The sequence below is a fragment of the Macaca thibetana genome, chromosome 14 (assembly GCF_024542745.1).
Source record: "Macaca thibetana thibetana isolate TM-01 chromosome 14, ASM2454274v1, whole genome shotgun sequence".
Classification (NCBI taxonomy): domain Eukaryota; kingdom Metazoa; phylum Chordata; class Mammalia; order Primates; family Cercopithecidae; genus Macaca; species Macaca thibetana.
In genome coordinates, this window is record NC_065591.1 from 19155552 (window position 1) to 19183441 (window position 27890).

Consider the following 27890-nt stretch of genomic DNA (forward strand, 5'->3'; position numbering starts at 1 on the left):
GGCCCCATCCCCCCACCCCAGGAGGCCCCTCCTCACCTGGGGATGTTCAGGAAAACAACACACTGGGGTTTCAGGTCCTGGATCTTAGGAGTCAAGTCTGTTCCATCACACTAGAGGCGGGCGGGGAGGGTGTTGAGGTGCATGTGCCAGGTGGCCTCCCTCCCTTCCGGCCCGCCTACCCGCGGCAGCCTGGCCCCACTCACCACCACTCGGATGTGCTTGGCCAGGTCCTTGGAGCTGCCCATCAGGAAGTCGGAGAAGGCTGTCTGTGGGAGACAGAGAGCGTCACCATCTGCTGACAGAGATCTTTCCTTACCAGCACCCAGCAGGGCTCCTGGGGCCTGGTGGACACAGGTGGGCAGGGGCACGGGTGGTAGAAGAGGTGGGCACAGGCGGGGGTGCAGACCCACTCACCCCAGCGTAGAACATCTTATTCCGAAAGCGGCTGTTGAATTTCTCTGGGTTGGCCTCTGGGTGGAGACAAGCAGGGGGGCCAGTGAGTCACCCCAGCCTGCCCAGGTGGGGTTGGGGGAGGGCTGGGATGGATGCCTTCACTGGCAGGAGCAGGGTCTGACCCTCCTGGGGACACTCCTGTGCCCACCCTGCCCTGGCCTCAGTGGGAGGCTGCCAACCTCGAGACTCGTGGAACTCCAGGGTGACATGGGCGTCAAAGCCCAGGCTGAAGTAGTTGTTGAAGACATCCAGGGGCAACTGGAAAAAGGTCAAGGGACCAAAATGAGGGCTGGGCCTTACAGATGTCCCCGCTCCAGGGGCCTTGTGTGGCCGAGCCAGCTCAGCCCATCTGTTCACAGGCCTTTCCTGGTCAGCAGTGTCTGCCTTCACCTGCCGTCAGGCGCAGCCCTACTCTGCCTGGTGGCTCCTGGGGGATTTCCCTGCATGCCTGGCAGCATCTCTTCCCTGTCAGCTCCCCTAACACTTCTTCCTGACATGCCATGTGGAACACGACAGTGGAGCTTGGTTTTGCTCACTGCTGAGAGTAGTGCCTGGCAGGTAGCACGCGCTCAGTGCATGTTTGTGGAATAAAGCAGCATCTTCTGGCCAGGCGTGGTGGCTCACGCCTGTAATCCCAGCACTTTGGGAGGCCGAGGCAGATGGATCACCTGAGGTGAGGAGTTCAAAACCAGCCTGACCAACATGGTGAGACCCCATCTCTACTAAAAATACAAAAATTAGCCAGGTGTGGTGGCAGGTGCCTGTAGTCCCAGCTACTCAGGAGGCTGACGCAGGAGAATAGCTTGAGCCTGGGAGGTGGAGGTTGCAGTGAGCCAAGACTGCACCACTGCACTCCAGCCTGAGTGACAGTGAGACTCTGTCTCAAAAAAAAAAAAAAAAGAAAAAGAAAAAAAAAAATTAGCCAGGTGTGTTGGCACATGCCTGTAAATCCCAGCTACTCAGGAGGCTGAGACAGGAGAATTGCTTGAACCTGGGAGGCAGAGGTTGCAGTGAGCTGAGACTGCACCACTGCACTCTAGCCTGGGAGACAGAGCAAGACTCAGCCTCAAAAAAACAAAAACAAAAACAACAGCATTTTGTGAGGCAAGTACTATTATTCCCATCGTACAAGGAAGAAGTGGAAACTGGAGAAATGAAGAGACGTGCCCAAGATCCCAGAACCAGCAAGTGGGAAAGTGGGACCCAGTCCCCAGTGGCCCTCCCTGCCCCGCCCCACCCTGGCCAACTTACCCGGTCGGTGGCGCCTTCATCTCGGTCCTCAGGCCCTGCCTCGGGGTTGGGCTCAGCGTGGAGGTCCCAGCGGTCCAGCTGTACCACGTTCCCCTCCTCCACGTGGGAGAGGATCTTGGACACAGGCTCATCTGTGTAGCCCTGGGGGAGGAGGCAGGGACTGAGCCCTCTGTGACTGGAGAGGCCCCGGCTGCACCCCCCTCCTACGGGTGCTTACCCCACCCCAGTTGAGGGTTCGGGCCAAGTCGTTGCCAGTACCCAGGGGCAGGATGGCAACAGGGGGCGGCGGCTTCAGGCGTAGCTGGTCCAGGGTGGAGAGGATCCAGCCCACCTGGGGGAGGGAGAGCAGGGGCAGGTCAGGCCCACAGGGATCCCGGCTTCAGGCCCAGCCCTGGTGCTCGGCTGGCCCATGCAGGGAGCTCACCGTGCCGTCGCCCCCGCACGCCAGGATCCGCAGGTTGTGCACTTTGCGGTACATCTCCAGCCTGGGCTCGTGGGAAGATGGCAGTGGGGTCAGGGGATGTGTGCTGTACCCCAGGAGTGAGGCAAGTTTCCCCCCACGTCCCCCACAAAACCTTGGCAAGTACTTACGCCTCCCTGGGCCCTCCCTGGCTCAGGTCGAAGACTTGTCGGGGATTGAGATACCAGAGGAAGGACTGGATGATCTTCGCACCCTGGATGGGGCGGGAGCCGAGAGACAGGCAGGCAGTGGCGGGGCGAAGTGGGAGAAGCACAGGGAGGGGGTGTGACTGTGGGAACCAGGGCCAATAAGGGGTGAGGGGTGGAGAAAGGACAGGATTTTCTCAGGATCCCTGGGAAAGAGGGATTGGGGCAGAAGCCAGAACGGGCTCTGGGAATAGCTGCTGGCAGACAGGCGGGACCCCAATCCCCACCCGAGCCCTCAGCTGAGAGGCAAGGCCACGTTTACCTGGTTGCCCCCACTCTTGGGGTTCACAAACACCAGCAGGGGCTTCATGAGCGGGGAGGGGGTGGGTCTGATGATGAAGGGTCTCCAGCGGCCCTCCTGGGAGACAAGGCGAGAGCCTGTAAGCTCCTTCCTGTCCACGACACCCTACCATCATCCTTAGCAGGCCCCCTGGGTGACTCTGTCCCCCCTTGTGTACCCTCATGTACCACCTCTGGGCCAGATCTTACCAGGCCACAGAGCAGAAACTGGCATCTAATCCTGCCTTCCTCAGAGGCCCCAGAGCCCACACGGACCCCTGCCAGCTGGCAGCATTAGCCGGGGGCGGAAGGTCTGTACCCTGAGCCACAGACCCCTCTCTCCGGCCCCCCTGCAGCCTCTGTCCAGCCTGGGACTGACCTCAGGCCCTTTCTTGCTGGACTTCCTCTTGAAGGATGCCCTCTTCTTCTTCTTGCTTGCTTTCAGGGTATTCTGCAAGGGAAGCAGGGGCGTTGGTGACAAGGTGGGCAGGCTGGGGTGGCTGGCAGACCCCAAGTACGTGGGGGGCATCAAGGGTGCAGGAAGTACTCACCTGGGGCCTCCGTGCACGGAGGATCCAGGTGGGCGGGATGACCACGGCTGCGTGGACCCCCAGGGAGCACGGCTCCTCAATCTGCTGCAGCATGAAGCAGGAGACCTTGCTGTGGTACTGAGAGTGAGGGGTAGGGCTCAGCGGGACCGTGTTCGGACTCGGGGACCCAAACCCAGCAGTGCAGGGCGTGGCCCTGGGGGCGGGGGCACCACTCACTGCCTGCTTGCACCATGAGCAGCTGATGGCCACAATCTCCTTGCTGTGGAAGGTGAACTTCTGCTGGAATCCCTGAGGGTAGACAGGACGGATGGGCACCAAGGCAGGCCTGGAGCAGCAGACCCAGTCCCTCTCCTGCTGCCAACCTCTATCCACCCAGAGACAGGGCCTCGCTATGTTTCCGGGCTGGTCTCAAACTCCCAGGCTTAAGCAATCTGCCTCAGCCTCCCAAGTAACTGGGAACAACAGGCATGTGCCACCATGCCCAGCTCTGAACGCATTTTTTGTTTTTGTTTTAAGATGGAGTTTCGCTCGTTGCCCAGGCTGGAGTGCAGTGGCGTGATCTCAGCTCACTGTGACCTCCACCTTCCAGGTTCAAGCGGTTCAAGCGATTCGCTTGTCCCAGCCTTCTGGGTGGCTGGGATTACAGGCGCCCACCACTATGCCCAGCTAATTTTTTGTATTTTTAGTAGAGATGGGGTTTCACCACGTTGGCAAGGCTGGTCTTGAATCTCCATCACCTCAGGTGATCCTCCTGCCTCAGCCTCCCAAAGTGCTGGGATTACAGGCATGAGCCACCATGCCCAGTCTGAACACATTTTTTTAAAATAAAATAAAAAAAATACACACACACACACACACACACACACATATATATATATATATATATATATATATATATATATATATATATATAAGCCTGAAGAGCAGGGCTGCTTAGCCAGGGCCCCCTGACTCCCTGAAGTTACCTGCACAGCACCGTGTGCATACTGCAGGCTAACTCCTGCCTCACTCGGATTTTCCCTCCTTCCTACCCCCAAGGCCTGACCAGGCCCCCATGTGCTCTTAAAGAAATTTACTGCTGCTTCCGAGTACCTATCACATTCATTCCCTGTTCATCCCACAGGCTGTTATGAAAGGCCTGTAGTGGGCCAGGCGCTGAGAATCAGTGAAGTGAGCCTCTCCATCTTTGAGAGCCTGCACTTACTGAGGGAGGCGGGCAAGAAGCAAACAAGTAAGTGAACCAAACAACTGTGGACTGTGTTAGGCGGTCGCCTGGAAAGCCTGGCTTCAAGCCACACTGTCCTCAGGAGGGTGGGAAACCGCTGCCCAGCTTGGTGCCTGGCACACAAGTATCCACGGAGTCACCGAATGAGTAAGTCTATATGATTCTCCAAAGGGCCACTTGCAGCTTCAAAGCAGGCCAGGCGTGCCACGTCGGAAGAAAACTTTCCTCCCTGCTCTCCTGCTAAGCCCAGAGACCAAGAGCAGGCCAGGGTGTTTGGGGACTGAAGGCACTGCAGCCAGACTGAGTCAGCCCTGGACTCTGCACGCCAGGGTGCGGTCAGTGATGGGCAGGCCACATTGGCCACACAGCCTGGGCTCAGGCCCACGGGTGCAGGTGGCGATTTCCTCGGGCAGGGCCTCTCACCTTCCCACAGTGCCGACACTTGCCGTCCTGGCGTCGTCTGTGTACCCAGTGGTGCCGTACAAAGGTTGGCTGGGGGAGAAGTGGAGAAATTTCACCAGGTGAGGGGTAGGCAGGGGCACAGCCCTGAGGACGGCCCACATGGCTCAATACATCGAAGGTGGGGGCTGCAGGAAGCTCTCTGCAGTCCTGCACATGAGTGGAGGAGGGGCTGAAGACTCTCTTCATGGCCCAGGGGAGGCTCAGAGTCAGAGGAGAGCCGGAGAAGGCTGGGAAGCACCAAGAGGCACAAGCTGTCCCACCCCCTCTGTAGGCAGCGCTAGTTAGGCCTCCGCATGGCAGAACTCAGACCTCAGAGAGCACCAGCCTAGAGGGAGCCGAGCCCTCTGGTGGCACTCCGGAGGCACTGCACAGAGGCCCAGGCCAGAATCTTAGGGTGGCCCTGTCCCTGAGCACCCTACCCTGGACACTTACCTCGCGCACGTTCCTCGAGCCTGATTCACGGAAGGACGGCTTACAGCGGAAATTTATCTGTGAAACACAGCAGTGACCACCAAAATGTCAGAACCTCCCCTCGGGGTCAGGTATATGGTCACTTCCTCCAGGACAACCCAGAGTCATCCTCAAAAGGCGGGGATACCCTCATATCATCCCGAGAGTCCTTGAAACATGAGACACCTCCTGTGAGAAGCCCTCCTGCCTCTCTGCCTCCTCCTCACTAGCCAGAGGGATCTTTCCTTCTTCCACCCAGCACCCAGGATGAGGGGGAGGTTGGGAGCTTCGGGTTTGTCCCCCCAACTAACATGGGACCGTGGTTTGCTCATCGTTCTCTTTTTTTTTTTGAGACAGTCTCACTGTGTCGCCCAGGCTGGAGTGCAGTGGTGCAATCTTGGCTCACTGCAACCAACACCTCTCGAGTAGCTGGGATTACAGGTGTATGCCACCAAGCCTGGCTACTTTTTCTAATTTTTAGTAGAGATGGGGTTTCACCATGTTGGCCAGGCTGGTCTCGAACTCCTGACCTCAGGGTGATCCACCTACCTCGGCCTCCCAAAGTGCTGGCATTACGGGCGTGAGCCACCGCGCTCGGCAGCATCCTTTTCTTCCTTGCCCTCTGGCACTCACGACCTGGGCACATGCAGCCAGCCTGGTTCTCGCATGCAGACTTGCACTGCCTGGCCCCTGGAGACCTTTAGCTAATCTGTGGAACCCTAGCTCGATTTCCACCTTAGATGATCAGTGTACAGTGCTTGGGGCTGCATTTCTATTTCCTTTCTCATAACTGTCCCTACTTCAGCCTTATTAGAGGTATAAGGAAGTCTCACTTTACAATTCAGGGGCTGGGGAAAGCAGCCCGTGTGAGCCTGCCTAAGCTGTTCCTAGTCTTACAGTCTCTCTCGTATGCTGGCCTGGGTTTCTGCAGGCTGGGGAGCCCTGCCCCTCCACGCGAACCCTTCTGCCCCTGGCCTTGACCCGCCTGCCCAGTACTGCCTCCACTTCCCTCTAGAAGCACAGTGCCCAGACATGCCCCCAGATGCAAATGCACAGTGGACAATGGCCCTTGGGGAAAGGTCTCCACAGAGGCGGGATGTAGGAGATCCCCCCAGCCACAGCTGAGTTATGAAGCTTCAATGAAGCAAATCAATGGCCTCTTCTAAGCGCTAGTTTGGACATGGGAAATGGTACAAGGGCCACCATTCGTCAGTTCATTCCATTGAGTGATATTCAACGAACCCACTAGGTGCCAGGTTTGTTCCAGGCAGTGGGGATACAGCAGCTAATCAGTGAGAAGCCAGGATTCGAACGCAGTTATTTGGCTCCAGGGTCCTTGACTCTTCACCCCCGAGGGCTGGGTCGCTCCTGGCAGGCCATGTTTGTATAATGTGTGGGTGTGTGCGTGTGCTGAAAGGGCCTCAGCACCCAAAGGGCAGGGGCGGGCAAAGCTGAGCTACCCACCCACCTTCTCCAGCTGCTCGATGCAGGGCGTGTGCACCACAATCTTGCAGGCTGCGCACTTTCTTCGAGACACTGACTTCTGCTGCAGGACAGGAAAGAGAGGGCCCCTGAGGCACCAGGTAAGTCTATCTCGGAGGCTGCCTGCCTCAGCACAGCTGCCCTCTGTGTGCACTGGGAAGCCCCAGTCCTGGCGTCCAGACAAAGCCCCTGCACCCCTCACCATCCTGGGGCGACCCACAGCAGGGGTGCTAGGGAGCGGGCTTGATCCCACCTTCCCGGAAAAAAGGCAGCGGCTGTTGGCTCCACCAGCAGGGGGCAGCATGCCCCAGCAAGCACTCACCAGCATCCTGGCTACACAGTACTGCTCCCCAACGTAGCAGAAGTCCCCAGACACGTTGGTCTCGAACCAGATGTGCTCCCCATATGTCGCTGACTCCTAGCCATGGGATGGGCTTGCTCAGCGCATGCTGGCCGCCCAGCCCTCCCTCCCATCAGCCCCTGCCCACCCGCCCTCTCCCAAGACAAACCCGCTCCAGCGCCCTGATCAACCCTGCTCTGTTCCGTCTGCCCCACTGTCCCAACCCTTCCAGGCTTGGCTCTCCCAGCTGCCTGGAGTGCCTCCACCCTCCAACTGCACCTTGGCCAAGAGCCCAGTGGGGCTGGGACCCAGGGGTGTTCAGGCACTCACGCTCCAGTCCACTGTGCTCCGGATCTGCCGCTCTGACTCGCTGCACGGGGCCCCAGGGGTGGGCGGAGGCGGGGCCAGGTGCTGGAGGCCCGACTTGGTGATGGCTTTCCTACAGAGGAGAAGACAGCTGAGGAGGGGGCTGAGCACTTGCTGACCCTACTTCTTCCCACCTCCTGGGGCCTCTGCCCTCTCCATGACCTTGGCAACAGGGAGGGCAGAGGAGCCTCCCAGCAGCCCCAGAGACTAAGAGGCTCCCTGCAGGAGACATGGCCTTTTGGGGTACGCTGGCTTCAGAGCACTGCCCAGAGTGTTCCCAACTGGGAACACTTGGGAAGAGCTTCAAGGCCCTTGCCCAGGCCAGACCCACAGGAAGTCACACCACTCGCCCTGCTGGCCACAGCTATACCTACGCGAGCAGGGCGCTCCAGGCCTGGGGTCCCGCCGCCTTGCGCCGTAGGGCTACCTGGCGCCTGCGGGACAGTGGGCGCACACGGGTGGGCAGCACGGTGCTGGCGGTGGTGCCTGAGGCTCTTCGGCCCCCAGGGCCAGGGTGCTGGCCTGAGGGCCGCCGCTGGCTGAGGCGCCGATAGTAGCCGTGCAGGCCCCAGAGAGCGTGGTCATACACAGCATCCGCAGGGAGCAGGTGGGAGGAGGCTCGGCGCAGGTAGCGGGGCAGGGAAGACAGCGGCCTGGCGCCCTGGGGTGGGGATGGCCCTGGTGTCTTGGTGCCTGGCTGGACGGCGCTCCACGCCCCGGCTGCCACATCCTCCTGGACACCCTTCTCCTCCTCATTCATGCCCACAAGCCCGGTCAACAGCAGGGGTGCGCCAAGAAGCTGGGCCCCCACAATGGTAGGCTGTGGAGTGGGCACCTTATCCACGATGAAGCGGGGGTTGCAGGAAGGGGGCACAGTGCTGGAGCGCCGGCGGCTGGAACCCCGGGCCCTCACCCCGCAGCTCAGGAGGCAGCCCTGGAGCTGGGCGCTGGAGCGGCGCCGCTGTGCCAGTGAGGAGGAGGCCTGCCCAGCAGGGGAGCGACGCCGGGCCTTGCCCGTGGGCAGCCCCACACCGCTGGGCCGCCGCTGCCCCTCTCCAGGGCCTGGCACCTTCCACTGGAAATGTCTCCTAAAGAAAGTCTCCATGGCAGGCGGGTGGCTGTTGGGCACAGAGACCGGAGACATCAGGAGCTGGACCAGGCCATGGTCTGTCCTGCGTCTGGGAGCCCATTCACAGCCTCTGCCCCATGAGGAGGGAAGCAAGCCCCGAGGGAGGGAGGGGTCACTGCAGCCTCTGACCTCCATGTGAGGGTCCCAAGGGTGCTCAGGGGAGCCCAAGTTTAGAGCTGTTGGGGCACTGATGCTCTCCCCCGTTGCACCCTAGGGAGCCCTGGAGTCGTAGGTAGGTGGGTGCTTCAGGCTACCCCTTCTTCCCCCATCCAGGCACCAGAATCCAGAGCCCTGGGCCTAAAGGCCTCCACCTGCCCCACCGGAAGCTGATGGAAAAGAAAACAAAAAGAAAATGGGGAGTCGGTCTGTCTGGATGGACGGTGGGGCCCAGGGCAGGGCTTCCTACTCGCTGGGTCTTTGTTTTGCCACCAACATGGGGGAGCAGGTTAGGTGTCTCCCCCGGGACATGGCACAAACCAAGCTATAACAAAACGAGGCTCTCTGCAAAGGAACTCAGTCTTGACAGGACCCCCAGAGTCTCTTGGCCCCCAGCCTTGGAGTCAGGCTGAAGGTGACTCCTGGAAATGGAGAGGGTCTAATGTGTAGCTCAGGGGAGACTAGGTCTCAGGGAACTGCAGAGTCGATGTCTGGCTCACCCCGGGGAGGGGCTGCTCAGTCTTCCTTTACCCAGGGGACCGTGACAATAGGCTTGGGCCAAAAGCAAAGCCTTCTGGATTCTGGGTGTGTGCGTGCCTGTACGTCTGAGGCACTGATGATAAGAACTTTCTGGTGCTCACCTGCTCTGTCTCACCTTTCTGAAGGGACAAGAATGGATACCCCAGGGTGAAGCTGGGAAACCATTCTGACTCTGCTGCTGAGGGAGCCTGTGACTGGACCTTCTTCTGCGGCCCTGATGCTGGATGCTCAGATACTCACAATTTCAAATGCTGCAGGGAGGCAGGAGCTGTGGGCATCATCCTAGCTCCCACCTGGACCTGGTCTCCCCGGACCCATCCTGAACTCATGCTCTGCTCCCTCTGCCAGCTCACCTCCGCCCTGCCTACCCTTCTTCACAGCCAGCATCGAGCTCCTGTGCCCTCACCTCTCCTAACATTAGGGGAAGGGCAGCCTGCCTGGCATGGATCAGGGTGGCAGTGCCGCCAGGTACCTGAGGCTACCTGTGCCCCACAGCAGGCGATCTCCTGGGCCCTGGTCCTTGTCCTGGTCCTGGGGAGAGACTGGTGGGGGATGCATCCTAGCCCCGGGCAGCCACAGAGGTCAAGGTCACAGCCCTGGGACAGTGCTGCCTGGGGCTGACAGAAGCCCTGTGGTCCCCTGAAGGCTGGCATTAGTTAGGCATGGTGGGTGATGCCCTGGAAGCACCATGGACAGGAGGGAGGACGAAGGCAGAGATGATGGGCTGGAGGAGTCAGGCCCAGGCCCACGTCTAGCACCTTCTCCTTCCATTCACCGCACTCTGATTTGCTACTGCCCTGCAGGTCTCGAGCAGCTTCAGGCCAGGTGCAGGGGTGTTGAGGGAAGAGACGGACACGGTGGAGGTGCCTAGGGAAGCAGAGTTCTGCACGGCTCAGCTCTTGGTCTCTGCCTATTGGAGTCTGCAGCTGCCTCAGATGACAGGGAGGTCAGGGCAGTGCTCTTATGACCCCAAATGTGCCCCATTCAGAGCAGACCGCCTGGGCAGGAGGGAGCTGCAGGGGCAGGACGGCAGGCATGGGCAGAGAGTGCTGGGCCTCCCCCAAAATCACCAGTGTCACGGCTGACATTTACTGAGCCCCTATGTGTCAGGCACTGTGCTAAGCCCCTGGCAAACACTGAGATCATTTCATCAACCGTAACCCCAATGAACAGGTACTGCATCACACTGTTCCTGATGAGGAAGTTGACGCAGAGGTGGCCTGCCTAGGGTCCCCGGCCAGTCAGTGTGGAGCCAGTGCTGGAGCCCAAGTCTACCTAATGGCAAAGCCTGCGCCCCAGAAATAGGGTGGGTTGCAGGGTCCTTCCTCCTGGAACATGAGGCTGGGATGGGGTAGGAAAGGGAACCAGGTAGGGAATAATAACGAACGCCTGCTATGTGACAGGCCCTGGGCTAAGTACTTTATCATCTCATGTGATCCTCACCACAGCCCTGCGAGGTAGGCAGGACCCACAGCTCCATTCTAGACACGGAGAAACTGAGGCTTCAAGAGGGCCAATAACATGCCACGGTCCCATGGCCAGTCAGCGGCAGAGTCGGGACCTGAACCCAGGTCTTCCCGACCTGGGACCTACTTTGTGTCGGGGAAGAGGAGCCTGAAGGCCCAACTGCCCCCTGCCGTCAGGGCACTGGCCTGCCAGCCCTCCCCAGGGTGTCAGCTTTCCCCGCCCGCCTGGTCAGGCCGCCCTGTGACAGCTGCCCAGCCTGGAGGAGATTAGTCACCCGGACACACCGCCTGATGCTAGTGTCACCCAGAAAACAAAAGGCCACAGTCAGTGGGGGGAGGTGCCGCTGCAACCGTGGGCGGCGGTGAGGACTGGGCCCAGCTTGCGGCCCCCGACCTGCGCTGACAACAGGGACCAGGACCCCCTCGAGAGACAAGGGCAGCTGGCATGTGGTCCTGCGGTGCCCGGCTCCACACACTGCCAGGCAACCCAGGTCCACATCTGTCCAGGAGTCTCCTCAGTGGCCGATGGTGCCGTCCCTCCCAGCAGAGTGGGGTGGGCAGGGCCGGTAGTGCTATGTGACTGTGTGCAAGTTGGCCCCTCACGGGCCTCAGTTTCCCTGTCTGTCTGGGGAGACTGTCAGAGTGGCTGAGCTATTTTGCCACAGGCTCTCCTGCTGGGCACCCATGCCTCCGTGCTCCCATGCCCCTCCCTGCAGGCCTGTGCTTCCTGTTCCTCTGGTCTCCATAGAAACCTCTGTCCCTGGTCAGTAAGAGCCTGACTCCTCACTTCCTATCTCGGTTGGGGTTTCTCCTGGGCCTTGCTGGAACCCGCCCTGGGACTGAGCCTCTCCGATAGCACAGCTCTGCGTGACAGTGTCTTCTCACCTCGTGCTCTTGGTCACCCCCAACTCACCACATAGTATGTGCAAAGGTCACCCCGAGGGCTTCAACACCAAGAGCACAGCAAAATGGCTGTCCCTCGGTCTCCGGGTGGAGAGCCTGTCACACCAACGGGGACAGGATGGGAAAGGACTCAGGGGACCCCATCAACCTCCGGCTCTGGGGCCTGACAAGGACAGGGCCTGGGAAAGGACAGAGGAAGTCAGGAGGCAAGACCAGTGGTGTCTGGCCGTGCACCCTTGCTGGACAGTGGCTGCAGCTGTGGGCAGCCGAGCTGCAGTGGCTGCCATGGGGGCGGGCAGGCCGGAGAGCTTCATCGGCTACTGCTACAGCAGACAGGACACCCACCCTCCAGAGACCAGGCCATCTCACGCCTTATGCTAGTTTCAAGGGCACTGGCATCCTGAATCTGCCATTGTCACCCTAAGGCTGATCTACTAACCTTTCTGAGCCTCAATTTTCTCATCTGCAAAATGGAGCTCACACCCTCTGGTTCAGAAGATTGGCATAAAGGAGGTCTGGATGCGATGACGGAGGGAGAGTGCCTGGCGATACTTGGCAGACAGCAGGGGCCTGGCAGGGCCTACACCCACCACAGACACCAGAGCATGTGACTGTGCTACCTCCAGGGTTTGTCTGCCCACAGTGAGGCCGGGAACCCAGAAAGGGAAGCAGGAGTGCCCAGGGAGGCCGCCGCCCACCGCGTGAGGAACAGAGCCGGCCGCAGGTGCCACCTGGCTATCTGCTCGTGTCGTGAGGAACGCACTCTCCGCACCTGGTACCAGGCCTGGCCTCCTGAGTTGCTCTCACAGGATACCCCATGGGACTGACCCAGAGCGCCCACTCCACACCCTGGGCAGGGCCTCGTCCGCCTTCCGCTCCGTGAAGGCTGGGCATGGTGCATGGCGACCCCACCTCCAGCAGCCCCAGAGCAAGGGCCTGCAGCTGCCTCCCCAGAACCCCCTCGGCTCTGCTCCCACAGTCCCCGGGTCGGAGGGAAGGAGGTGGGGAAGCGGGAAGGGAGGTCGGCCCCTCCCCAGTCAGCCTAGAGGCTTGGGAGGCAGGGTCCTCCCTTCCCAGGCTGGGACTCACCACAGGGATCCTGTCAAAAACAACAAACAGAATGTACCTCGGGGAGCAGGTGGGCCAGGCTGGACGGTAAGAAGGCGACCAGGCCAGTGAGTGTTTACTCGGCAGGCTCTGCCCTGGCTCAGCAAGAGCTTGGCGGGACCCTTTTCCATCAGCTCAGGAACCGGGCAGGGCAGGCCCCTGGCCTAGGGATGGTGGGGCCTGGGTCCACCCGGATCCAACCCTCCCCACACCCACCCAGCCAGATACAGAGGGAGGAAGCAGAAGGCAAGGAGGGGCTGGGGGCCCCTTTTGACCTGATCTGGAAGGCAGGGCGCAGGCGGGAGCGGGGCAAGCAGGAGGGAGCTGGGGTCCCCAATGCCGGGCTCTGGCTCCAGCTCCGGGCTGGCGGCCTCTGCTGAGCAAGTCCTAGTTTGGAGAGCGAGCGGCCGTGGCTGCTCCTCTGCCCCCTCCCCCCTGTCACCCTCCTCCCCGCTGCCTGAGACAGCCGTTATGAAAATAACCCGATTGGTAACCGAACGCACTTCCTCTCCCAGCGGCAGCTCCAGGCCCTGCAGCAGGCGGTGGGTGGGCGGGCGGGCACACTGCGCACGAGCATGCCTCCCAGCTCCTTTTCCCAAGGTCCCCAGAGTCAGGCTGGGTGACAGCCCAGTGGCCTGCCTTCCACCTGGCGCCCAGTACAGCCCAGCCCACGCCCCAGCTCGGGAACGAGGTCTAAGGAGGGAGAAGTGGGAGGGAGAAGTGGAAGCCAGGCCCTTTTAGGGAGGGGGCCCCCCACTAATGCCCCCTATTTAGCCACCTAATGCCTTCTCACGCCCACTGGACAGGTTTTCTGAGGTCTGGGGAAGCTAATCACGCTGGCTCCAGACAAAACAACCACAAAAGTAAGTATCTGTGGCGTGTTTCACAACTTACAAAGTACTTTTTCACCAGCATTACAGACGGGAGGCTGGGTTTTTCCCCTGTGCGGACGGCATTACTGTCCCACTGAATAGATGGGGCACTCGAGGCTTGTGGAAGCCTGTGACTGCCCACGACTCAGAATTGGTTGAGCTGGGACTCCAGCTTCTCGTCTTCTGGCTCTGCCAAGCTAAAGAATGCCCAGAAGAGACCAGTCCATGTTATGTGTATCCTGACCGGAATGCCACCCTCCCAGCTCCCAGTCCTGCCATGGCGCCCTAGGGTCTGGGGAGTGGCAGCTGTCCAACTGCCTCATCCGAAGACCTCTTTAAACTCTTTTTTTTTTCCCTTTGAGATGGAGTCTTGCCCTCTCACCCAGGCTGCAGTGCAATGGCGTGATCTCGGCTCACTGCAACCTCTGCCTCCCAGGTTCAGACGATTCTCCTGCCCCAGCTTCCTGAGTAGCTGGGATTACAGGCACCTGCCACCATGCCCAGCTAATTTTTGTATTTTAAGTAGAGATGGGGTTTCACCATGTTGGCCAGACAGGTCTCGAATTCCTGACTTTGTGATCTGCTGCCTTGGCCTCCCAAAGTGCTGGAATTACAGGCGTGAGCCACTGCACTCGGCCTTTTTTTTTTTTTTTAAATGAGGGAAGGGGCAAGGTGCTTCCACACCCTCCCTGGGCACACCATCCACCAGGAACCTCCATGTGTTCAGCTACTTGAAAGCTCCCAGACCCCTTTACACTCTCAAAATTGGTGAAGATCCCAAAAGAGTTTTGTTTTAGGGGGTGACAGCTATTAATATGTATCATATCAGATATTAAAACTGAGAAATGCTTAAGATATTAGCTTAAAAACAATAAGCCCATTACATGTTAATATAAACAACACTTTTATAAATAATTTTCTTAAAAAAAGTTAGCAAAAAGAGTGGCATCATTTTACATTTTTTGCAAATCTCTTTAATGTCTGGCCTAATAGAAGGCAGCTGGATTCTCGTGTCTATCCCTGCATTCAATCTGTTGTGACATGTTGTTTTGGTTGAAGTATATGAAGAAAATTCTGCCTCACACAGACATGTAGTTACAAAAAGAAGGAATATCTTTAACAGCCTTTCCAGGTAATTATAGATTTTCTATAGATTTTCTTTGCTACTACACCAAAATATGACAAATGATAGTTTCTCAAAGGTTAGTAGCAATGTGGACTCTAAAACTGAATCAGGCCAGGCACAGTGGTTCATGCCTGTAATCCCGGCACTTTGGGAGGCCAAGGCAGGCAGATTGACTGAGGTCAGGAGTTTGAGACCAGTCTGGCCAACATGGCGAAACCCCGTCTCTACTAAAAATACAAAAAAAGAAAAAAAAAATTAGCTGGGCATGGTGGCAGGTGCCTGTAATCCCAGCAACTTGGGAGGCTGAGGCAGGAGAATCGTATGAACCTGGGAGGCGGTGGCTACAGTGAGCCGAGATCACGCCATTGCACTCCAGCCTGGGCCATAGAGTGAGACTCTGTCTCAAAATAAATACATAAATAAATAAAAAACCATGTCAATGAACTTTTCACTGGACTACCTTGCATTTTGAATTTTGTAACATCAAGCACTGGTCACTGGTGCTTGATGTTACAAAATTTGATGTTACCGATTTACTGAGTTATGCAGATCTTCCAAATGGTGACACATTTTATTTTATTTTATTTTTTATTTTTATTTTTTGAGATGGAGTCTGGCTCTTGTTGCCCAGGCTGGAGTGCAATGGCGCAATCTCAGCTCACTGCAACCTCAGTCTCCCAGGCTCAATTGATTCTCCTGTCTCAGCCTCCCGAGTGGCTGGGATTACAGGCATGGGCCACCACACTCGGCTAATATTTTTTATTTTTATTTTTAGTATAAACGGGGTTTCACCATGTTGTCCAGGCTGACCTTGAACTTCTGACCTCGTGATCTGCCCGCCTCAGCCTCCTAAAGTGCTGGGATTACAGGCGTGAACCACCGCGCCTGGCCTTATTTTATTTTATTATTATTTTTTTGAGACAGAGTCTTGCTCTGTCGCCCAGGGTGGAGTGCAGTGTTGCGATCTCAGCTCACTGCAACCTCCTCCCAGGTTCAAGCAATTCTCCTGCCTCAGTCTCCCGAATTGCTGGGATTACAGGTGTGTGCCATCACATCCAGCTAATTTTTGTATTTTTAGTAGAGACGGGGTTTCACCATGTTGGCCAGGCTGCTCTCAAATTCCTGACCTCAGGTGATCTGCCTGCCTCAGCCTCCCAAAGTGCTGGGATTACAGGTGTGAGCCTCCGCCCCTGGCCCAAATGTTATTATATAATACCAAAAATCACACCAACTTTACTACTGATCTCATCAGAAAAATTTTAAGTCCAAGGAAGCTGTCAGGCTCTAGGAAGTGAATAAAAAGGTTTCTAAAATTCTCATTTTTGCTCAAAAGCTCAAATTCTATCATTGGCAACAAATATTTTATTAATTTATTTATTTTTAAAAAATAAATATAGAGATGAGGTCTCACTGTGTTGCCCAAGCTGGTCTTGAACCCCTGGGCTCAAGTGATCCTCCCGCCTCGGCCTCCCAAAGTGATAGGATTACAGATATGAGCCATGGTGGCCCATGCCTGGCAACAAATAGTGATACCGTTTTGGAAGTGACAAACTCATGTCATTCACTTTTGAGAAAACGTCTGCCAAATACCTATATCTGACTAGTTTGTCTATCAGGTGTCCAAGTACAAACGGTGTTTTTTTTTTTTTTTTGGCGGAGTCTCGCTCTGTCGCCCAGGCTGGAGTGCAGTGGCCGGATCTCAGCTCACTGCAAGCTCCGCCTCCCGGGTTTACGCCATTCTCCTGCCTCAGCCTCCCGAGTAGCTGGGACTACAGCTGCCCGCCACCTTGCCTGGCTAGCTTTTTGTATTTTTAGTAGAGACAGGGTTTCACCGTGTTAGCCAGGATGGTCTCGATCTCCTGACCTCGTGATCTGCCCATCTCGGCCTCCCAAAGTGCTGGGATTACAGCCTTCAGCCACCGCGCCCAGCCCAAATGGTGTTCTTAAAAGAAGCACTTAGTACAGCTTACAACTCCACCGAGTAAGAGCTTTTCCTCATCACAGTTTGGTTTGCAGCAAAGGTGCCTTATGTATATTTCATATTCCTTCATACAAAATATCAGAAGGTATAGGTACGCAAGGGTCTAGACTTTATAACATTAATGATCTTCACTACTTTTAAAGAAATGTACGTATGCAGTAAGGACTCTGATGTTGGGGCCCCTGCCTAGATGTGCGCTGAGGGGCCAGCACTTTCACCCACCACTGCTTTTGTGTCATCAGCACAGCAAAGAAAAGGCAGGAACCAGGGTAGCTCTGAAAATAGTTTTGACTTTATCAAATTCCTGAAATGGGTCAGGGCACCCCCTGGACCATACTTTGAGACCACTGAATCAGAGACAGTCTGCCTCCTCCACCCCGGCAGACGTGGCTCCTGTGGTGTGGCACTAACAACCTCCTGTGCTGTGACACAAAGCCTTGGTTCTAACCAAGCCAACCTATTCTCTGTGCCCCAATCTGGCTGTGCCCGGCTTACTGCTGTGCTGCCACACCTGGCACACCTTCTGCCCTGAATTCTGGCCTCCCTCTCTACCTGATAAGCAGCTGCCTGCTCACAGCCGATGACATACCCCTCCTACTCACAGCTCCGCACTGCCCATTCGGCTCCCCTGCCACTAGAGCCCTGGGAGGCCTGCTTCTTTCAGCCCACAAGCCTGCTCTTCCACCAGACCGCGAGCTCTTGGGGGGCCGGGGCCAGGTCTAGCACATCTGGGCATGCCCGGCATGGTGCCTGGCAGTGAGTCCAGCGTTTATTGCTGATCAGCGCAGGAGGAAAGAGCAGGGAATTCCACGGGGGACGGGCCAGCACCTTAAGGGAACAGAAGGGCTTCTTCTACCTTGCGTAACCACATGCAAGGGCTGACCACAGGCTCCAGCTGGCTCAGGCCACTTCTCTTTGTTGGGTACAAGGGGATGGCAACAGCCTTGGTTTGGGTGGCGACCTTCCTCTCCTCTCTAGAGGACCCCAAGAGTGACACCTAGAGGCCGCTTTCTGGGCTGGGTGCTATCACCTGCTCTGTGTCCCCCATGGCTTTCTCATGAAAACTAGATAGTAGGTTTGGTGACATGAAGTCACAAGGGGAGGGTGGTGGGCAAAGAAGGGGGAGGAGGGGCTGTCTCAGAGGCTTGGGGGCTGGGCCGGGACCCTGGGCTGGCCTGAGCTCCTTGGTGAAATACCCCCAGTCTCTTCCTTCACATCCTGAGTCCCTGACTCAGCCCCTGCTAGGCCTCAAAGAGATGTTTGTGCAAACCGGCTCATTCCTTCAGAGCCTCCCTCCAAGCCAGACCCCCGCTGCCACCAGAATTCATCCTAACGCACCCAATCGCCTTTTACTGATTCTCCCGTCAGCTGAGCAAAACGCAGAGACCTGGGGCTGGCAGGCAACAGGCCTCTCAGCCTCCTCTCTGCTCTTTCATATTTTTAATGCTGTATTTGACACTTACATAACTCACTCCATCAGACACTAAGTGTTTTACAAATAGTAAGCTATGAATCCTCCTTAGTCGGTATTATCCCCATGAACCATATCCTCATATTACAGATGAGGAAACTGAGAGACAAAGTGGTTAAGTCACTTGCCTGAGGTTGTGCAGCTAACACGTGGCAGTGCTGGGGTTTGAACTCAGTAGTGTTTTCCACGGCACATACCCTCGACCCCTCAGGCTCCACCCTTGATGCTTCTGGCAAACAAAACACCGCAGGTCCCTTTTCCACGTGGCACCATGTGGCATCCAGTGGTCTCCCTACCTGGAATATCACTCCCCTCTCTGCTCAGTGAATTCTCCCTCATGGTTCTCCTCTCAGACCCTGGGTGATCAGCACTAATGTGCAAGTCTGCGTCCCCAGCCAGGCTGTGAGCCCCAGGGCCTCACATTGCTTCTAATGGCATCCCCAGAGTGTAGAAGTGCCGGGTGTGGTTTGAAGAGTGAGTGGAAGGAACCGCGCATGGTCCGGACTCAGCCTCATGGATCCCACTGACAGCACAGGCTTCAGGCTGGCACAGCACCCCAGCGGCGGGCCAGCTCCCAGGAACTTCCTGCTGCACTGGGTGGACAAATCTGGTCTGGGCTGAGCTCTGGTGTCTCAGAGGCAACACTGAAACCGATCCCTGATGGGAATGCCGATATGTCTCCCTTAGTCTCCCAAAGGGGCCCCTTTGTTACAAACCCCTCGTGGGCTCCCACTCTTCTATGGTGACCGTCCCCTGTCCTTGCCTTCTCCTGTGTCTGCAGAGGGCTCCCATTCTCCATCTGTTAGGAGAAGCATTTCCCCCTCATCCCCTCATTCAATATTAACACCCTGGCCGGGCGCCATGACTCACGCCTGTAATCCCAGCACTTTGGGAGGCTGAGGCGGGTGGATCACCTGAGGTCGGGAGCTCGAGACCAGCCTGACTAACATGGAGAAACCCCATCTCTACTAAAAGTACAAAATTAGCTGGGCGTGGTGGCGCATGCCCGTAATCCCAGCTACTTGGGAGGCTGAGGCAGGAGAATCACTTGAACCTGGGAGGCGGAGGTTGCAGTGAGCCGAGATCGTGCCATTGCACTCCAGCCTGGGCAACAAGAGCGAAACTCCGTCTCAAAAAAAGAAAAAAAAAAAATTAACACTCCCCCCACCCAGCTTTCTGACCATGTTGCTCCCTTCCCCATCAGCCCCCAGGGCCCCAGCCCGCTCCTCCAGGCTTCCACACTACTCATACAGGGGACAAAGGTCTTCACAGTGGGTTTAGCTTCAAAGGCCCAGAGGATCTGCCTCTGACCAGCTACATGACCTCAAGCTAGGCCTTTTAACCTGCCTGAGCCTCAATGTCCTGATCTGATAAATAGGGCTAACGCCCACCCTCATCTCTCTCAAGGGATCGTTGCAGGCTTGAAGGAGAAAGTGTTCCTGGGAAACAATTCCCTAGTTTACCAAAAGTTTAAAGAAAGAAAATAACCCCAGAGGCCTAAAAATTAGGACAACTACTTTGGAGCACAACTTGGGAACATCTGTCTATCTGAAAACACACATGCCCTGTGAGCAGGCACCAGCGAAGAGAACACAGAGGGATCGCTCGCAACAGCGAGAAACTGCAAACCACCAAGTGTCCGTCAACCATCCCGGGCAAATAGGCCGCTGTTACACAACGGAATTGGATGTGGAGGTTAAAATGGATCCATGAGAACTCATGTTTCAGATGGTTAAATCTCCAAATAATATTGAGGGGAAAACCTAAATGCAGAATATGCTTGGTATACCATTTAAACCAGAGTAAAATCATACAAAACAGCACTGTATATTGCTAGCCATGCATACCTATGTAGGACAATTTTAAAAACAGGCACAAGAACATCACACACACCAAAATCAGAATTGTGGTTTCCTCCAGGGAGGACGACATGGGGGCCTCCATCTCTGTCTAAAGCAAATATGGCCTAATGCTAAGCTCCAACCAAGCTAGGCAGTAGGTGTCACCTTATTCTGGAAACTTTTATAATGGCAAGATATTTAATGTGTTAGGAAAAATTTCAAAATAATTTCTTAAAAAGACTCCAGAGGCTGGGCACAGTGGCTCAGGCCTGTAATCTCAGCAACTCAGGAGGCCAAGGTGGGAGGATCACTTAAGGCCAGGAGTTCAAGACCAACCTGGGCAACATAGCAGGACCTCGTCTCTACAAAAGAAAGAAAGAAAGAAAAAATGAGCCCAGTATGGTGGCCCCCACCTATAGTTCCTAGCTACTCGGGAGGCTGAGGTGGAAGGATTGCTTGAGCCTAGGGATTTGAAATTACAATGAGCTATGATTGTGCCACTGCACTCCAGCCTGGGTGACAGAGGGGGATCCTGTGTCCTACAAAAGACCCCTTGAGGGAGACCAGCCCCCTAGAGCTCCCTGGGCCTACCAGGGATGGTTTTGGCAGCCTGTCCCTCACCCCTTCAGGGCCCTCAGGGTGGAAGGAAGGTCTCCCCCAAGGGGATGCCTTCCGGAGGTGGGTGGGTGGCGACAGGCTGTGTCAGTGGGGTGTCCGTGTGGGTTGGGGAGCAAGAACCAGCTTGCCCCCTTTCACAACCGCCCCCGCCTCTCTCTGTAAAATGTCAGCAAGCTGGGGAAGGGGGCGGAGAGACAGGCAAGCTGTTAACCCGCGAGATGCTGGGGCGTGGGCGGTGCGGGCCCAGGCTCCCAGACAGCTATTTTGGCATGTGCTGAGATGGGCTCATCCCTGGCAGGGGAGAGGCCTCTACGTGGGAGCTCTGAACTGGTGCTCTGCCAGGAGCAAGGGGAGGAGGTCTCAGTGTAGATGAGGAGGGTGCTGGGGCCCTGCCTCTCCTCTCTCAGACCTCTCACCATGAGGCACTGGGTGCGAGTGAAGCGATCCTCCCTCCCTGAGGCCAGCCACTGACCCCTGGGTGGTATGGGGGCTCCTCTGAGCATGTCCATTGGGCTTTAGACTCCCTACGCCCTTGAAGTAAGGAAAAAGATCAGACTTGTCCTCCACTCCAGACACAGCCAGGAAGCCAGATGACGACGGGCTCACAGCCCCAGTCTCTTTACCAAGGGTCTCTCCCAGTCCAGCCTGCTCCCCCTGACTCGAGGGATCTCGGTGGCCATTCTCCCTTGGGGTCCAGGTCAGATTATCTCATGTGTCTCACACCACTGGCACAGGAAGCAAAGACCTTTCACTAAACCCCATGGAGCACTCAAGCCTCTTCTTAGGTCTTCCCAGTTTAGGGATGGCAAATAATAGAAGAAAAGAGTACTCCTAAGCAGAGCAGCCCAGCATCATGAGAAGATCCTTGGGCTCGGCTCCAGTGTGAGCTGGGGGATCCTGGCTAGGCCCCTGACCTTTCTGAGCCTTGGTTTTCTTATCTGCAAAATGGGAATCGAACCAACTACAAAGATGTTATGAAGATCACATGAAACTGATGAGTTTACAAGCTTCTGGCAGCTGTTAATCACCAAAGACAGAGGAGCTGGAACGCCACTCCTGTCTCTTCAGCCTCTCCCTCCCCTCCCCTGCCACAGAGCCCTTGGTCTCACTCAAACCTACTCTCCCAACCTGACCACGTCTCTGGTGTTTCAGCGAGGAAAGGGGTGAAGAGGAAAGATGGCAGAATGATAGCTCTTCCAGGGCATTTGGTTACTGTTTTGGCCTACCCTCCACATCTGTGACGCAAGGGCCAGCCAAGTCCTGTGCTGAGACCCACACTGCAGGCCGGATGTGGGCTGACCCCAACACGCAACAGAGGAGAGCCAAGGAGAGCAAGGAATGAGTGCCTGGCACTGCCCAGGGGTGGCCCAGGAACTTGGGGAGCGGGAGAACCTGGTCACAGGTGCGGCAGATCCCACTTCCTGCACACACTGCCCCCGCAGCTGACCTAGAGGGCTGTTCAAGGAGGAGGCAGAGGGGCAGGGAGGAGAGGTGGTCAGGCTGCTCCGGGGTCCTGTGATGAGGCCTTAATGAACATGGCCCTGGAAGCCCAGCGTGGGTGTCCCAGATGACCCAGGCTAGCTGCGAGACCTTGGCTGAGTCAAGGCCACCTGGCTGTGCCTGGGCCTCAGGGAACCGGAGGGGTGGGGCCAGGTGGCTGGAGGCACCCACCCAGCCTGCCCTGGGTCGTGCTGACTGGCTCCGCCCGGCAGCTAGAGCAGCAGGTAACTACCAGCCAGTGCCTGTGAGTCCCCATGGGCATGTGGACTGGCGGAAGGAGAAGCTCATCGCCCACCGGCCTCCCACAACGGCAGCTGTCGCCCCCTTGCGTCGCTCCAGTGGCACTGCAGGGCAGTCTCCAGGGGCTGCTTCCACACCTCCCAACTCTCTCCTGCCTTAATGTGGGTGGAAGGGCTCCGAATCCCTGCTTCTCCGAGGGGCCCGCATGGCCTGAGACTCAGGGCTAACCTATGCCCCCACTTCCTCCTCTGCCCAGGGGGCCACTGGCGAATTCTGGAGAGGCCTTCAGAGAGCCAAGGAGGGCAGGCCCGTTTCTCTCACTCTCCCCCAGCCCAGCTGCCTGGAGCCTCAGCTTTCTCTCACCAGGGGTCACTTAGTCCTTCCTCTGTCCTTGCCTTAAGGGACACCAACTCTCGCGCTCCTGTGCCAACCGAGAATCCTGGGCAGCTCCACATCCCAGGATCTGACCTTTCTGGAGTATGGCATGGAGACAAAATGACAAGAATTGCCATTCCCTCCCCTGACAGCATTTGGCACAGAGGGAGACTGTGAGAATTCTACCCTGGGTCCCCAGCTGGGGCCAGCCCTATACTCTGGCACCTGACCTTGTGTGGGGAGCAAACATGGTGAGATGAACGCAGCTCGGCCACTGAGGCCCATTTTTCTTTCCCAAACTGGCTGGAACCCAAGGATTCTAGGTTGTCCCCGCCTCCCACAGCAACCTGGGCTGCTCCCAGCATTAGCCGGGGGGAGACAAACCACTCAGAGGTTTTCTTTCGCTCCCAGACACTCTGGCGCCATAGACAGGGTTCTCACCTCTGTGCAGGAGGTGTCCCTCAACACATCCCTCCCCATTCATTGCAGAACCAACCCAAACAGGGGCTGCTTCTGCTCAGGCACCCGCTGGGCACCCTCTGCAGCCCTGACTTCAGGGCCATGCTCGCTGGGGCCGTGTGGCAGTGCCTCTAAATGGGACCCATTGTCTCACACTGGTTCTGCAGGTGTGCCTCCTGCCCGCTGGGAGCTTGTGACTTTGAGCACCGTGAAGGGCAGGGGATGGCGGCACAGAGGCTCAGGCTCCCAGGGCTCTGAGGCCAAGACTCCTTATGTCTACATGTGTGAGGTGCCAGGTAATTTCTGATGCCCCTGGGGTGCAAAACCAGCTAATCCACAAGCCCTGTGACCTGCCAGGATCAGGCTGCTGGGACCAGGCCAGAGGATAGGCGGGTCCTCCTTCCTGGTGGGTCCTGGAGGAGGAGACAGAGTCCACTTCTCTCCCACTCCTGGCTGCCCGATCCTTAGGGTCAACAGAAGCTTCAGTGGAAAGGTCCTGCCTGCCCTCTGCTCAGGATAGAGGAGAAGCAAATACCCTGGGATCAGAGTAGGGCCTGTACCTCCTCTCCTCCTCCTCCTCAGGGAGGAGACTGATGGTTCCGGCAAGAAGTAAGGTGGGATGGAGTTGGGGTGGGAGGAATCCACAAGCTGGGGAGAATCATGGCTCACTGAGCTAAAAAAAAAAAAAAAAAAAAAAGAGATGGCAAGCTGCCCCCCAGATTCTGAGAGGATGACGCCAGTTGTGTGGGGCAGAGATGGACTTTAAGGAAAAGCCTCTTTCAGCCCCATAGAGGCTGCCATTCAGAGACTGTCCTACCCAGAGGGGCCAGGATGGCAAACATGTGGCCCATGTGCCATCAAGACTCCCTGCCAAGCCCACAGCAGACACTGCTAACTGTTCATGGAACTCTCCCCGTGAACCAGGGTCTGCATGCAGAATTCTCCACCTGCCTTCAGCAGCCACTGCCGACCTAGTTGTTACCCTTGATCTTCCCGTCGGGTCCCTCAGCCCCAAGGCTGGATGTGTGTATGTGGGTGGGGTGGGGAGGGGGTGGGATGGGGGACATGCAGAGGGTGCACGTCAGGGGAGAGGCAAGAGCTAGGTTAAGAGCCAGGTTAAGAGCCAGCATGGAGCTGGGATAAGATGAAGGGCTGGTTTCAGATGGGGCTTTGAGGACTTTTACCTGAGGCTGCAACAAACAAACAAAGGTAGCAGGACCCGCTAAGCAGCACTGGAGGGGGCAGAACCCGGAGCAGGTGTCCTATTCCACACTTCCACATGTCTGCTCCCAGCCCCCACCCCTTGGCCCCATCAAGTCAAGGGGAAGGAGGCCAGCCTCAGTGAGCTCCCAGGCCTGCCAGGAGAAAGCGTTTTCCCTTGCTGCTGTCTGCCTGACACTACTGGGTTCTCTGAATGTGTACATTTCTGAGGGCCCTACTATCCCCAGCACAGTGCTCCCAAACAAGGGACACTCCTTACATGCTTCCAGAGGTGCTGCTGAATTTTCTTTCCTCACATCAGGCATCCTGTAGGAGCACTTACACTCCCCAGGGTGACGGACTACGGTGCTTGTCAAACTTGGTGGGACATCAGAACCACCTGGGAAGCTTTAAACAATGGCCAGGCCCCACCTCCAGACCTGATGGGTCAGACACGCCAAGGGTAAGATCTAGGAATCTGTATTTCTTAAAGCTCCCTTGGCCACTGTGATGTTCCGTTTGGGATCCTGGTATAGAGAAAGGGATGTGGATTTCGGAATCACACCAACTTGACTTCAAATCCTATCTCTACCTCTTCCTTGCTATGTGACTCTGGGCAAATCCCCTCTGACCGTGTTTCTTTCATCTATAAAAACGGACAAACAAGCCAGGTGCGGTGGCTCACACCTGTAATCCTAGCACTTTGGGAGTCCGAGGTGGGAGGACTGCTTGAGGCCAGGAATTCAAGACCAGCCTGGGCAATGCTGTGTGAGATCTCATCTCTACAAAAAATTGTTTTTTTTTAACAAAAGGAAGATACCACCTACCCTGCTTATTTTAAAGAATTACATAAAGGTATCTGTTGGTTCTCTGGTTTCTTGTTCTTCCTCCCGCATGTGCTCATCCCTATACCCACAAACCTGTGCCCTTCAGAAGGGGCACAGCCACAGGTCATAAGAACCCAACACTTGATACCCTGTGGGCAGCAACAGGAAGCCTCTGGTGGCGCCCCTCCCTCCCCCCGCAGAGCCTGTGAACACTGGAGGCTACATCCTGCAGAGCTGGGTGTAAACTGCTCCATCTTGCAGGGCTGTGGGTGACAAAACAGAGCTACTGGAAGTTTCACTCCCTGCCCTGTTTTATATGACATTGAAGCCTGCGTGGTAACACAGGAGCCCACGGAGCTCCATCTGCCAGTGTAAGAATCCAGATCTGTGCTCAGAGAGACTGCAGGTGCAAAGAGCGGGCCCTGGCCCAGGTAAGGCAGGTGGAGGGCACAGGTCAGCATCACGAGTATGCCAGCCCACACGACAGGAGAAAACCGCCCATGTTATTGGTGGGTAAAGTCTACCCGGAGAAGGGGGAGGGCAAAGCTACGGGCGGGGTGGGGGTGAATGCCACCAAGTCTGGGCAGCTGCAGAAAACTGAGAGGGAGGCCTTGGGCAGACTCCAAGTGGTCAGAGTTCAATCTGAGGTCGTTCTGGGGTCCTTGGCTGACTGGCTGCAAGCTCCTTGGCCACCAGGGAAGGGCAGGGATCGGTCAGGAAGCAGCGCAGGGAGCCAGGTCAGGTACTCCTGGGGCCTCACGTTCCTTACCTTACACCAGCGCTGCGAGGGCAGGAGGTGGCTCACCACCAAGAGCAGTACACTTGCCATGCACTCAGTCTTTCCACACCCTCCCCCCAGTTCCCAGCTAGAGTCCTGGTCAAAGCTCTGTCACAGGCACAAGATGGGGACATTTGGAGTGCTGCGGAAGGGGTCAAGATGAAGCTTGAACAGCCAGCACAGATTCCAGACTCCAGCCCACCTCATCCCTTTCCTAGCATGGGCTGGAAGAAGGTAGAGGGAGACATGCTGCCTGCCTAGCAGAGGGATGGGCTGCGGTCTCTCTGCTAAATAAGAGCAAGGTAGGGCAGATGATCAGGCACCCCCAACCCCAAGGAGAGGCTTAACATGTTGAACAATTAAACCAGTGACCAGAGCTTGGGGACAAGCCATGTGTAGTGACGGTATCAACGGGGCTACATTCTGTAGATGCCACACAGTGGTGGTAGGCAACCGGGTCCCATGAAAGTCCAAAGGACGGTGTGATCTCCATCTCAGTGGTGCCAGGAGGCGCAGAGAGGCCCTGTTCTATCCGTGCCAAGAAGGTGTGGGTGACCAGTCCTGGGGGCCCTACCTCCTTGTGCCGCGAAGGCTGGGGTGATTCCATCTGCCTGCTGGAAGGCTGGGAGCCGACCCTGCCACGGTCCTACTACACATGAGGCGCACTAGACTGCCAGCGCCAGGGAATTACCCCTCACCCGGTGGCAGTGCCAAGCCGACCGATCCCGCCCGTGTCCCGGCCCTGGGGGATGACCCCCAGTGGGTGCCCACGCCAAGACGGCTCGTGCCGCCGGTGCCAGCGTCTCCCCGACTCGGTGTCAGTACCGAAGCCCAGACCGCCAGTGGCCGAGTAATGTCCCCCGGTGCGGGCGCGGTAACCTGCCGGTGCCTCGGTGCCTGCCCCGCCGCCGCCCCGCTCACCTGTGCCCGAAGAGCCGCAGCCCCGGGAAGCGCCGCTTGTTGAGTCGCCGCGGCGCCTTGTCCGGCTCGGGACCGGCGTCGCGCTCGGAGCCGCTGGACGAGGCGGAAGCCGACTCGGAGTCGCTGCTCCGGGCCTCGGGGCTGCCGTCCCGCGGCTCCATCCGGCCCTAGCCCCGGCCGGCGGCGGGCCCGCGGGAGACGCCCATGCCGGGCCGGCGGCCGGGGCTCAGCACGCCCGCTCCGCGCCGCCCGCCACCGCCATGGCGCGCGCTCGCTCCGCCCGCCCGCCCCGCGCCGCGCGCACCCGCGCCCCACGCCCAGGTGCCCGGGAAGCGGCTGCCGCCGCCGCTCCAGGAAGTGCCGCCAGCCGCGGCCGCAGGACCCCGCATAGCTGGCCGGGCCGCTGCCTGCCCGCCGCCGAGCACGCCCCCTCCGCCGCGCGGTGGCACCGGGCCCGCAGCGCCCTCTGCCGGACGCCCGCTGCGCCGCAGCTCGCTGGGGCGGCCCGAGGGGCGGGGCGGCGAATGGGCGGGGCAGCAGAAAGCCCTGCCCCCAGCCCGGCCCGGCCCGCCTGGATAGGACTGAATCTCCCGGCCTAGCACACTCGGGTTGCGCGCACTCAGATGCTCAGTCTTTACTCCCCCGATCTCCCCGCTACCAAACAACTGCACGCTCACAAGTGTACACCCGCGAGGGCTGCTGTCACCACCTCCCCTCCGCTCTCGCACACCCTGTGCCTACTCATAACCACTCACAATCTCCACCCATACCCCCTTGGCTCCCCCAAATCGCACTCAGGGAAACAAAAGTCACACAGGGCTCCCCATGCACGCAGAGCAAACACGTCCCTTAAAC

At 57.4% G+C, this 27890-nt stretch overlaps 1 protein-coding gene across 10 annotated transcripts in view; it reads right to left on the bottom strand.

The window, feature by feature from the left end:
- Positions 1–27890, bottom strand: part of DGKZ (diacylglycerol kinase zeta) — a 48236-nt gene that overhangs the window by 5655 nt on the left and 14691 nt on the right. For 4 of the 10 annotated variants that reach the window (XR_007719286.1, XM_050757535.1, XM_050757537.1 and 1 more), the window contains exons 2-18: positions 7490–7598; positions 7142–7237; positions 6806–6883; positions 5320–5376; positions 4849–4917; positions 3417–3488; positions 3201–3317; positions 3029–3100; positions 2633–2728; positions 2296–2378; positions 2129–2189; positions 1922–2035; positions 1705–1845; positions 633–711; positions 415–470; positions 204–266; positions 37–110 (exon numbers count right to left, since the gene is read on the bottom strand). Coding sequence is in view for 9 of the 10 variants with exons in the window: in XM_050757535.1 (XP_050613492.1) it covers positions 37–110; positions 204–266; positions 415–470; positions 633–711; positions 1705–1845; positions 1922–2035; positions 2129–2189; positions 2296–2378; positions 2633–2728; positions 3029–3100; positions 3201–3317; positions 3417–3488; positions 4849–4917; positions 5320–5376; positions 6806–6883; positions 7142–7237; positions 7490–7598 (1437 nt within the window). In the remaining variant the exon portion in view is untranslated. Of the gene's footprint in view, positions 1–36; positions 111–203; positions 267–414; positions 471–632; positions 712–1704; positions 1846–1921; positions 2036–2128; positions 2190–2295; positions 2379–2632; positions 2729–3028; positions 3101–3200; positions 3318–3416; positions 3489–4848; positions 4918–5319; positions 5377–6805; positions 6884–7141; positions 7238–7489; positions 7599–7899; positions 9764–27035; positions 27455–27890 lie in introns of those variants that run through there. The other 6 variants (XM_050757536.1, XM_050757538.1, XM_050757540.1 and 3 more) reach the window with 5 other exon arrangements.